This window comes from Dromiciops gliroides, chromosome 4 (assembly GCF_019393635.1).
Source record: "Dromiciops gliroides isolate mDroGli1 chromosome 4, mDroGli1.pri, whole genome shotgun sequence".
In the NCBI taxonomy this organism is placed as follows: Eukaryota; Metazoa; Chordata; class Mammalia; order Microbiotheria; family Microbiotheriidae; genus Dromiciops; species Dromiciops gliroides.
In genome coordinates this window covers 151,597,266-151,610,186 of record NC_057864.1, presented here as the reverse complement: position 1 = coordinate 151,610,186, position 12,921 = coordinate 151,597,266, and the positions used below count along the sequence as shown (strand labels likewise).

Sequence of the window (12,921 nt, the reverse complement as noted above, 5' to 3'; positions counted from 1 at the left end):
GAATACATTTCTTCCTCACCTCTTCCTCCTGACTTCCCTGGCTTCCTATAAGACTCAGTTCAAACTCCATCTTTTTATAAGAGGCCTTTGCCATTATCCTTCTTTCCCTTCCTCCCCATCCTCACTGCTAGGACCTTCCCTCTGAGATTACCTCCCATTCATTGTAAGAAGAAAATAGACAACTCCCATTATCATCCTGTATCTATCTTGTATAGACATGTTCTTTCTCCCATTAGAATGGAAATTCCTTGAGGACAGGGACCCATTTTGCCTTTTTTTTTTTTGCCCATTTTGCTTATAGAGGATATAAAGATCCTCTATGCTTAGTAGAGTGTTTGATGCATAGTAAGCACTTTATGACTGATGGATTTCTCTAGCACTTGTATCCATGTCACATGGTTTAGCATTTAATTTTATACTCTGATAATAATTTTTTCTAATATTTTATTTTCTCCCAATTACATGTAAAGACAATTTTAATATTAATCTTAAAATTTTTGAGTTTCTGATCCAACCATTCTGGAGAGCATTTTGGAACTATGCTCAAAATTTGGCTAGAAAACTGTGCATACCCTTTGATTCAGCAATACCACTACTAGGTCTAATATCTCAAAGAGAACATAAAAAGGGAAAAGGACCCATACATACAAAAATTTTTATAGCAGTTCTTTTTGTTTTGTTTTGGCAAAGAATTGGAAATTGAGGGGATGCCCATCAATTGGGGAATGACTGAACAAGTTGAGTATATGAATGTAATGGAATACTATTGTGCTGTAAGAAATATGAGCAGGATTGTTGGTGGAGCTGGAACTGATCCAACCATTCTGGAGAGCAATTTGGAATTATGCCCAAAGGGCGATAAAGCTGTCCATACCCTTTGACCCAGCAATACCACTTTTGGGTCTTTTTCCCAAAGAAATCATGGAAAGGGGAAAGGGACCCACATGTACAAAAATATTTATAGCTGCTCTTTATGTGGTGGCAAGGAATTGGAAGTTGAGGGGATGCCCATCAATTGGGGAATGGCTGGACAAGTTGTGGTATATGAATACAAGGGAATACTATTGTGCTGTAAGAAACGATGAGCAGGAGGAGGTCAGAGAAACCTGGAGGGTCTTGCGTGGGCTGATGATGAGTGAGATGAGCAGAACCAGAAGAACATTGTACGCAGTATCATCAACATTGAGTGTTGATCTACTGTGATGGACTATATTCTTCTCACCAATGCAATGGTACAGAAGAGTTCCTGGGAACTCATGATGGAAGAGGATCTCCAAATCCAAGAAAAAAAAGAACTGTGGAGTATAGATGCTGAATGAACCATACTATTTCTTTTGTTTTTGGTGCTGTTGTTTTGTCTATTTTGAGGTTTTTCATCATTGCTCTGATTTTTCTCTTATAACGTGACTAATGAAGAAATAGGATTAATGTTATTATGTGTATATATATAACCTATATCAGATTACCTGCTGTCTAGGGGAGGGGGGAGGGAGGGGAGGGAGGGAGGGAGAAAAATCTGAAATTGGAAAGCATAAACAAAAGTTGAAAACTATCTTTACATGTAATGGGAAAAAAATAAAATACTTTATTAATTTAAAAAAAAGAAATATGAGCAGGCAGATTTCAGAAAAACCTGGAAAGACTTAGATGAACTGATGCTGAGTGAAATGAGCAGAACCAGGAGAACAGTGTACACAGTAACAACAACAATGTGTGATGATCAACTATGATAGACTTAACTCTTCTCAGCAGTACAATGATCCAAGACAATTCCAAAAGACTCATCATAGAAAATGCTATCTACGTCCAGAGAAAGAACTATGGAGTCTGAATGCAGATTGAAACATACTATTTTCACTTTGTTGTTGTTTTTTTGTTTGTTTTTTCTTTCTCATGGTTTTTCCCTTTTTCTTCTTTCACAACATGACAAATGTGGAAATATGTTTAACATGATTGTACTGTATAATCTATACCAGATTGCTTGCTCTCTTGGGGAGGGGGGTGAGGAGGAAGGGAGAGGGAAAATTTGGAACTCAAAATCTTCTGAAAATGAATGTTGTAAACCAACTTTACATGTAATGGGAAAAAAATTAAAAGCTATTTACAAGAATTTATGAATGCCTTGAAAAATTTTTTGAGTTCCAAATTTTCTCTCACCTTCCCTCACCTCCTCCTTCCTGAGACTATAAGCAATTTGATATAGATTCTACATATCCAGTCATGCAAAACATTACCATATTAGTCCTATTGTTAAAAAAAAGACAGATCCAAAGTGGGGGGAAAATACAGAAAGTGAAAGATAGTATGTTTCAATATGCATTCAGACTCCATAATTTTTTTCTTTGGTGGTGGATAGTACTTTTTCATTATGAATCCTTTGGAATTGTCTTGGATCATTGTATTGCTGAGAATAGTTGAGTCATTCACAGTTGATCATTCTTCGGTGTTACTGTTACTGTAACATTGTTCTCTGGTTCTGATCACTTTACTTTTTATCAGTTCATGTAAATCTTTCCAGGTTTTTTTTTTAACTCCTGCTCATAATTTCTTATAGCATAGTAGTATTCCATTACAATCATATACCACAACTTGTTCAACTCTTCCCCCCAATTGATGGGCATCCTCTCAATTTTCAATTCTTTGCTACTATCTGCTTATAACTTTCCAATCTCTATTATTTATAACTTGAATGATTTGGGGAAAACCATTTAATCTCTATGACCTGTTTTCTCATTTGTAAAGTAATGGAACTTAATTTGATGGTTTCCAAGTTGACTTCCAACTCTGAATTGTATTATACTGAGGGTGATCCTCAGAGGCCTATGGCTGAGAGAGGTGCATCCTGGATGGCATAGTAACTTCTAATTGGTCTAGGGTTGGTGAAGGAAAAATGAGGAGAGTGTTGGTTGCATTTCTCTCCCACTCTAGAGTAATTCCAAAGAAATCTCTAAAACAAAGTTTAGGTGTGGCTCACTTGTAGGTTCTCCTCCTAACTGATCAAGGAAAAGCAAGGACAAGAGGCTTGTCTCCTAGGGAGGCCCTAGCCCAAACTAGAGAAAAATATTCTCAGTAAGAAGGTCCCAGTCACACTTGCTATGATTCTTTTTTATTTTTTGCAGGACAATGGGGGTTAAGTGACTTGCCCAGGGTCACACAGCTAGTAAGTGTCAAGTGTCTGAGGCCGGATTTGAACTCAGGTACTCCTGAATCCAGGTCCGGTGCTTTATCCACTGCGCCACCTAGCCGCCCTGCTATGATTCTTTATAGTTGTCTTTGCAGAATCCAATGTAGGAATTTTGGTGCCAAGGAAAATTCAATTGAATAAGGTGGGGGTGATTTCTGGGACACCATCCCATGGGGTAAGAGAGAATTGCCAAGGGTCACATAGTCAGTATGGTTCAGAGGTAAGTCTTATGGACTCCAAGGGCAGTAATATTGCCTTTTTACCTAATAATATTTATGAAGCTTGGTGATAGTCTCCTGAGATCACAGATCAATAAAACATGATCCTTGACCTCATAGAGTTTCCATCCCTAATAATTTTCCTAATGGTAGCAAGTTCAAAATTCTGGACATGCAGACTCTTTAGGAAAAGATGCCAATAATATGTCAGAGCTAGGCTAGGAGGGAATGTTGATGAATGTGAATGAAGAAGATAGGATGAGAGCACGCTCTTCTTTGCTTTGGTTCCTTACTCTGTGTGTGTGTGTGTGTGTGTGTGTGTGTTTGTGTGTATGTGTTTTGGAGGGAAGGGAAGGGAAGAATCCTTTATTTATTAAATATCTACTATGTGCCAGGTACTGTGCTAAGCACTTTACAAATATTCTCTTAGGAGGAAGGGGAAAATAATGTGCTGGGAGTTTGGGGTTTTGTTTGGGTTTTTTTTTACTGTCTTTCATCTTTTCTTCTATATTTTTGTATGATTTTGAGGGAAAAATGTATTATGGAAATGGATCTGTTTGACAAGCTGGGTTTATTTAAAGAAAGAAGTCCCAGGTTGTCAAATGTTTCCTCTCTATTCATGTTGTCTATTTCTTTTTTTAAAAAATAGATTTTATTATATCTTTTGTTTTCCCATCACCTACACTTTCTCCTGTCATGTTCCTTTTCCCCATGGTGTCTGTTTCTAACTTGTTTGCAAAATATTGTAGTCTTGCTTTTTTAGTTCTGTATTGAATGAGTTAGGTAGATATATCTCTGGTCTACCAGATGAGGGAACTGTAGCAAAGGATGTTAAAGCACTTACCCCCAATCACACAAACCACTGGCTATTTTTCAATGAGGTTAACATTTCTTAAACAACTAATATGTGCAACATATGAAAAAGGAAGTGATTAAAAAACAGTTGGCCTTCAAGGAGCCCACATTCTCTAGAGTGATGGTGGTAGAATATAATAGGAAATATAGTAAAAATTGAATATTTGTGGATGCAAAGAAAATTTGGAGAGAAATGGAGTAGGATCAAAAGAGGCTTCATGGAGAAGGTAGAAGATTAGCTGAGCCTTAAAGGAAGATAAAGATTCTGAAAGGCAGTCATCCCCTGAAAAGAAGAGGGATAGTATCCTAGTCATGGAGGATTGTATTAGCCATTGGGCTGTAGAATTACCCAGTGTGGGAAGGCATTGTGGCATGGTAGATAGCTTGCCTTGGCATCAGAAAGACATGGGTTCAAGTCCTTCTTTTAACACATATACAAGTAATTATAATATAAAATGGAACAAGATAAATTTGTAATAAAGATATGAATAGGGGCAGCTAGGTGGTGCAATGGATAGAGCACCGGCCCTGGAGTCAGGAGGACCTGGGTTCAAATCCGACCTCAGACACTTAACACTCACTAGCTGTGTGACCCTTAGCAAGTCACTTAACCCCAATTGCCTGACCAAAGAAAGAAAGAAAGAAAGTGCAATTTAAAGTTCAAAGAAGAATCCATTTTTACTTGGTTAGGAGAGGGGAAGAGAGTCAAGAAGGACGTCAAGCTGGACATCTTGAGGGATGAAAACCATTCAGTTTAGTTTTTGCATATGTTCTGTTGTTTATTGCTTCCAGTAGATTATCTCCTTGAGAACAGGGAATGTCCTTTGTCTTTTTTTGTGTCCCCAGCACTTATGCACATTAGATAGGCACTTGAAAAAAATGTTAGTTGACAGACTAAGAAAGGAGTAGAGTTTAGAGTAGAAGAAAGCTTAAGGCAAAAGAGGCTGAAACCAGAGAACCTTTTACCTAAGAGTGGCAGCCTGGGCAGTGGACAGAGAGGGGCCCTCAGAGTCAAGAAGGCCTACGTTCAAGTCTTGCTTTTGACACATTCTAGAGTTACTTAAGCTCTCAATGTTTCCAGGCAACCCTCTAAAACTATGAATTAGAGAATGGCAACAGACCTGCTTTGATAGAAGCCATTCCCTTACCAGGAGTTCCCTATATCAGTGAAATCACGAGTCTGGTCCAAAAAAAATGCCATGCTATTTCTTTTTCCTTCCCCCAACTAATTGGAAGTTGGCTATATTTACCCTATAAAGTACTGGTCTTTAGCATATGGAAAAGCTCTGAAGTCTTTTAAGGATGAATTTGGTGCTACAGAATTTCCTTTGCTTTCTAGGAATAGTCATCTCTACTTCCCTATTCTTTTGGTCCTTCCTAAAAGGCTTCCCTAGAGCCAAGATAAATGAAGAGGGGTTGTTTCTTGTGTGTTCCTGCTTTCTTGATTCTCTGACTGTCCTTTATGTGCTTCTGTGGTAGTTCAAATTTAACTGAAAACAAGCAGTATTAGGCTCTGGTTATAATTGCATTGAATAATGCCAAGGATGAGGGTCCTCTCAGTACTAATATTCTTCATTGTATAGAGCCCAGTCTGGACGAGGAATGCAGAAATGTGGGTTCTTATCCAGATCCAGCCATCGGCTAATAATGTGTTTGTGGACAAGTTTATTCTCTCTTCCTCATATGCAAAGTAAAGGGACTAGACTAGACTAGACTAGGGCTTCTTAAACTTTATGCACTCATGACTCCTTTTCACCTGAGAAATTTTTACATGACTTTGAGTATATAGGTATATAAAATAGGTATATGTAACCTTTTACTGTTGCCAAGTTTTTCACAACCTCTCACATTCAGTTAAGTGATCCCATCTGGGATCACCACCTACAGTTTAAGAAGCTGGGGACTAGATGATCTAAAGTTCCTTCCATCTTTAGCATTCTATAATTCTACCAATTGGCACTTATTTTTATTGTTAAAATATACAGAGGAACATATAAGATATTCTCATATGTTCCTAAGGAAATTGTGAGCTCCTTAATGATAGAGCCCTGGTCTTCTCTTGTAGCTGAGCAATTCTACATCCCTTTGGATCATACATGAGAAGAAATTGCCCTAGGCTATAGCTACTGACCAGGGTAGACTGTCAGGAATCCTGCAGGGACTATTAATTTTTCCCCTGGAAGTTCCTGGAATCTTTATAAAGATAGCTGAAAAGTGGAAAATAGTGCTTAAATATTTTTTCTCTTAATTTCAATTTTTAAAAATATCCTTTGGCTTTCAAATATCCTTACGATGTCTTCTAAGCAAGGCTGCCCAGTCCATTTCTGTACATTTTTGTTGGGACATTGCCTCCTACGTTGTGACAAAATATGCCTCCAAATAACATATCCATTAGTCCTACTTCTGCCCTCTGAGTCCAAGCAAAATAAATGTAATCCCTTTCCCATATGACAGTGCTTCAAATATAGAAAGGAAAAAAACACAACCTTTCCTCTTCTAAAACTGGAAGCAGAAAAGGGAAGGTTCATGTGGCAGAAATAAAAATAAATAAATATCCTGCCCTCTTCCCCACCTTTCCAATTTACCCTACACATGTGTTCACAATGTATATATAATAGATCAACAGGGAAAAGTTGGTAGATCTGAATCCAGAATGGGAAAAAAGTGATCTTCCTAACATTCAAAGTTTTAGGAGAATCTGTGGGAACATATTGAGCTGTGGCTGCTTTTAGTAATGAGTCATTAAAGATTCATTAAATGATTATAGAAAGGAAAAATCATTATGGGTCAGAAATTCTTGCTGACTCTCAGTCTTTGATGGACCATGGATTAAATATAAATACGTGCCTGATTATATGTTTAATGCAAATGGATTATAAGTACATTTTCTTTTTGAAGACGAGAGTGAATAGGTTCATTTAGTGTAGCCTCAAAGGAGGAAGAGGATTCATTCCTGTAGGAGGCATAATTGGACAGAGAATACCTTAATAGCAAACTGTGCTGCAATATTTCCCTTTTCAAGCTTTCTGCTTGCTCCCAGAACCTATCATCCCCTACGTCTATCCCTTACCAACCAATGGATTGCTCTATGTGCAACTTGTCCATTTTATTTGAGTGGTTCCAAATGGAGCTGTAAATGCTTTATGAGGCAGGAAGGGCTGAAGTGTATGTGAAGACAGAGGAGGGGAGAGAAGGTGGCTGGGAGCTTTCAGGCTATGCCAGGACTTGCTATTCCCTTGCCTTTTGCAAGTATGTATTTAAAAGGTCCTATCTTGAAAGTAGTTTATATGAAAAAGATGTGCTAGTTTAGCTAACTACAAAGGACCAATATGGTTGATGGGGCTGCTCAGAAAACAAAACAAAATGAATGTGACCTTCAATACTTAAGGAATTCTTTATTTAATCAGTGTAGGCCTAGTATTTGTTTAGGGTTGCAGAATTGTAACCCCCTCCACTTTCAAAATGTTTTTTAAAATAATTTTATAAATGACTATATTAATATATAAATAACAAAGTAATAAAAATAAATATTGTTATATGCTGTGATACATAATAATTTATACCAGAGGTCTACTATTATTAACAAAAATATTTTATATGCAACTATGAACTTCTATTACATAGTCTTTTTTAAAGTATGTATTAATTTTAACATGAAAGTAACAAATTATTGTTCAGTCATTTTTCAGTCATAATCCTATTGGGATTTTTTTGAGGTGAGGCAGTTGGGGTTAAGTGACTTGCCCAGGGTCACACAGCCAGTAAATGTTAAGTGTCTGAGGCTGGATTTGAACTCAGGTCCTCCTGACCCCAGGGCCAGTGCTCTATCCACTGTGCCACCTAGCTGCCCCCCCAGTGGGGATTTTCTTGGCAAAAATACTGGAGTGGTTTGCCATTTTCTTCTCCAGCTCATTTTACACATGAGGAAACTGGGGGAAACAGGGTCACACAATTAGTAAGTGCCTGAGACCAGATTTGAACTCAGGAAAAGCAATCTTTCTAACTTCAGGCCTTGCACTCTATCCAGTTCACCACCTAGCTGCCCCTGAAAGTAGCAAAACTGACTGACTTATCTATATCTCTTTCAAACATCCTTTTGCTCTCTTCCATGTGGTTTTTTTAAATGTTTCATAGGTGTTTTCTTCTCTCTTTTTCTCTATCACCATTATTACTCACCCATGCTCTCCTTGCCTCACCTCCTCCCTACATATATACCTCAAATAAATATAGTCAAGCAAAATCAATCCTCATGTTATTTGTGCCCAAAAATGTCCATCTCATTTTATGCCTCCTCCTCCACTTGTGTAGGCAGTATTCACAGGTTGTTCTTTTTGGAAAAATTAATCACTCGGTGGCCAGCCTTCTGGTGATATCTCTCTGAACCCAATGGGACTGTTCCACATACCCAGATTGATTCTCGAATGATAAATATCCAAGCTCTGAGACCTTACTCAGTTTCTTTGCTCTGCTAGAGCTTTTCCCTAATACCCTAGGTAGCCTCTGTGATCTCAGGGCCCCCTTCATGCCACAGTGAGGTATCAGAGTGAGGTATCAGTCGAGAAAATGCATTCTTAGGCAGCATTAATAGAAATAGAGGTCATTCAAGTATGGTACCCCGTGTGCTCCAAGTAGTGTGCCCACTTCTGGATGCTGTGCTTACAGATCGCCTATTAGCAACTGGAGCCCTTCCAGAGGAGGCTAAGGAAATAGTTGGGGCACTGGAGGCATAAAATGGAAGAACATCTCATACCTTTAAAGAAAAGAAAAAGAGATGTAGGTTAGATAACTAGGGTGGTATATAGGGCTTCCAGTCTATGCCATATGAGGAGCAGTTGAAAGAAACTGGGAGAGTTGAGCTTGGAGTCTTGAAAAAACTCAAGGAAAGTAAAGGGTTGAGGCATGATAACTGCCTTTAAGTATCTGAAGGGCTGTTACAGGGAAATGGTATTATACTTATTTGATTTGGCCACAGAGGGCAGACCCAGAAGTAACATGTGGAAGTTATAAAGAAGTAAATGTATGCTCAAAGTCAGGAAAAACTCACTAATAATTAGGGTTGTCCAAAAATGGAATGATTTGCTAAGGAAAGTAGTATGTTTCCCCTTATTAGAATCTTCAAGCAGAGGCTAGATGAGTACCTATCAGATAGAGGCAACTTGATGACAAAGGGGAAAGAGTATTGGATCTGAAGTCAGGAAGACCTGAATTAAAATCTAACCTCAGATATTTGTTAGTTGTGTGACCCTGAATAAGTCACTTAACCATTGTCTACCTTAGTTTCTTCATCTGCAAAATAAGGATAATAATAAAGCACTTACCTTCCAGGATTGTTATTAGGATACAATTAGATATTTGTTTTCCCCCCAATTTTCAATTTCCTTTATTCAACATTACTTATATCATATTTCCTATACTTTATATATGGAAATAACTAGTTTTCTTTTTATATGTATTCATTCATCCATTTTTTAAAACATTCTTTTTTATATCGAGTTCCAAATTCTCTCCCTCATGACCCACTCAAAGAGAAAGTAAGTAATATGATAGCCATTATACATGTGAAGTCATGCAAAAAAAATGTCCATATTAGTCATATGGGGAGGGGGTAGGCAAGAAAAATAAAGTGAAGAAAAATATGCTTCAATCAACATTCACATTTCATCAGTTCTTTCTCTGGAGGTGGAGATCATTTTTCATCATGAATCCTTTGAGATTGCCATGAATCATAGTATTGCTCAGAGTAACTAAGTCTTTCACAGTTGATTATTGATACAATATTACTATTACTGTGTACAATGTTGTCTTTGTTTTGCTCACTTCACTTTGCATCAGTTCATATAAGTCTTCCCAAGTTTTTCTGAAATCATCCTGCTTATTATTTCTTATAACACAATAGTATTCAAAAAATGAGATAATGTGCTTTTAAAGATAACCATACAAATCATATAATGCTATATTATTTCTACTTATTATTCATTATGTTGTAATAGGAATTCTTCTTTGAGTATGAGTTGGACTAGAAGTACTTGAAATTTCTATCCATCACTAAAATTCTGAGGAGGACTTGATAGCTGCCTTCATGTATGCCCTGTAGCCTAATGATAAGGGATTAAATTGATTGTATTCAACTCCAGAGGTCAGAACTAGATAGAAATTATAGAGAAATAGATAAGAACTCAACCTAAGAAAGCACTTTCTATGAATTAGGGCTTTCCAACAAAAGAAGAGATAATATTAAGAGATAATCAAAGCCAGCAAAACTGAATATAATCCTTTAGGGGAAAATGGATAATTAATGAAGTAGAGGGCTTTCAAGCATTCCTGATGAAAAGACCAGAGCTGAATAGAAAATTTGACTTTCAAGTACAAGACTCAAGAGAAGCATAAAAAGGTTAACAGGAAAATGAAATCATAAGGGATTCAATAAGGTTAGATTGTTTACATTCCTACTTGGGAAGATGATACTTGTAACTCCTAAGAACTTTATCATTATTTAGGCAGTTAGAAGCAGTATACATAGACAGAGGGCACTAATGTGAGTTGACTATGATGAAATGATATCTAAAAGGGGTGAGAAAGAGGGAGGCACTAAGAGAAGGGAGAAGGGAAATGTAGAATGGGGTAAATTTTCTCATGTAAAAAAGGTGCAAAAGAGCTTTTACAGGGGAGGAAAAGATGGGGGGGTAGGAATGATTGACAACACTTGAACCTTACTCTCTTGGAATTGACTCAAAGAGGGAATAACATTACATGCTCAGCTAGGTATGGAAATTTATCTTACCCTATAGGGAAGTGGGAGAAGAGGTAGGGATGATAGAAGAGAGGGTGGATTGAGAGAGGCAGTGGTCAGAAGCATAACACTTTTGAGGAGGGACAGAGTAAAAGGAAAGAGAAAAACAATAAATAGGAAAGATAGGATGGAGGGAAATATATAGTAATCATAACCATGGAAACATTTTAAAGCAAGTTTCTCTGATAAAGGCCTCATTTCTCAAATATATAGGGAACTGAATCAGATTTATAAGAATACAAGTCTTTCCCAGTACAAGTTATCCAACCGATAAATGGTCAAAGGACATTAACAGTAGTTATTAAGTAATATTAAGTAGTTTTCAGACAAGATTGTCTAATATAACAGACAGGGAAAATGACAAATATTGGAGGGAATATGGGGAAATTGGGACCCAAATGCACTGTTTGTGGAATTGTGAACTGATCCAGTCATTCTGGAGAGCAATTTGGAACTATGTCCAAAGGGCTAGAAAACCATACATATCCTTTGACCCAGAAATACCACTACTAGGTCTGTATGCCAAAGAGAGTTTTTTTTTAAAGGGGAAAGGACTTATATGTAAAAAATATTTATAGCAGCTCTTTTTGTGGTAGCAAAGAATTAGAACTTGGGGTGGGGGAGCCCATCAACTGGAGAATGGCTGAACAAATTGTGGTATATGATTGTTATGGAATACTATTGTGCTATAAGAAATGATGAACAGGATGTTTCCAGAAAAACATGCAAAGACTTACATGAACTGATGCAAAGTGAAGTGAGCAGAACCAGAAGAAGAGTGTATATAGTAACAGTAATATCATGTGATGATTAGCTGTGAATGACTTAGATATTCTCAGAAATGCAATGAACCAGAGTAATTCCAAAAGACTTGTGATAAAAAATGCTATCCACCTCCAGAGAGAGAATTTATGGAGTTTGAATGAAACTCAAAGCAAACATTTGTTTTTACATTTTTGGTTTTGTTTTTCCTTTTTTAAATCTGTTTTCTTTCACAACATGATAATATGGAAAGGTGTTTTGCATGACTGCACATGTATAATCTATATTAAAATGCTTGCTTTTTCAATGAGAGGGGAGAGGAAGAAGGGAGGGAGAGAATTTAGAACTCAAATGTTTAATGAATGTTAAAAATTCTTTTTACCTGTAATTAGGAAAAAATAAAATATTTATAAAGTGGGGGAAGAAAAGATAGTCAAGCTCCCCATAAGTGGAGGTATTTATGTTAGGGAGGCTGTGGTGGAGATTGTTGCATGACATGGAATGTTTCCTGAGGTCTCTTTATTGCTTAAGATTCAATGATTCCTATTTTCATCATTTTGGCAGGTGCTACATGAACCCCTGATTGATGAGGACCCAGTGTTCATTGCTACGTGCACAGAACGAGAGCTGCGCAAGAGAAAAAAGAGGAAATTCAGTCTTTGGGTCAGGCAGTGTTCCTCCACTGGCTTCATCAGTCAGGTGAGCATGGGTAGATGGACCAGATGGGAGGGAGGGAATGAAAAGCTGGCTTAGTTTCCTTGTTCCCAGATGGCTTTCCCATTTTTTTTTTTTTTTGGTGAGGCAATTGGGGTTAAGTGACTTGCCTAGGGTCACACAGCTAGTAAGTGTTAAGTGTCTGAGGACGGATTTGAACTCAGGTCTTCCTGACTCCAGGGCCTGTGCTCTATCCACTGTGCCCCCGAGCTGCCCCCGGCTTTCCCATCTTTAGTCTTGGTCCTGCCTTTACTAAGCTTTTGACTAGAGCTCAGTGAAACAACTGGTGAGCCCAGTACTGTCCATTCATTGTTGAGGTGGACAGCTTGGTTGGTAAATGAAGAATTCTAGTTGGCTTGCTATTCAGCCTGCCATTGTCATCCCCCCAAGACTTCCCT

The 12,921-nt window shown here is 37.7% G+C and overlaps 1 protein-coding gene across 1 annotated transcript in view; it reads left to right on the top strand.

Moving 5' to 3' along the window:
- The window catches only part of PGBD5 (piggyBac transposable element derived 5), a 175,600-nt gene that overhangs the window by 100,628 nt on the left and 62,051 nt on the right, over positions 1 to 12,921 (top strand). The window contains exon 3 of the mRNA XM_043963316.1: positions 12,374 to 12,508. Coding sequence (XP_043819251.1) covers positions 12,374 to 12,508 — 135 coding nt within the window. The remainder of the gene's footprint in view (positions 1 to 12,373; positions 12,509 to 12,921) is intronic.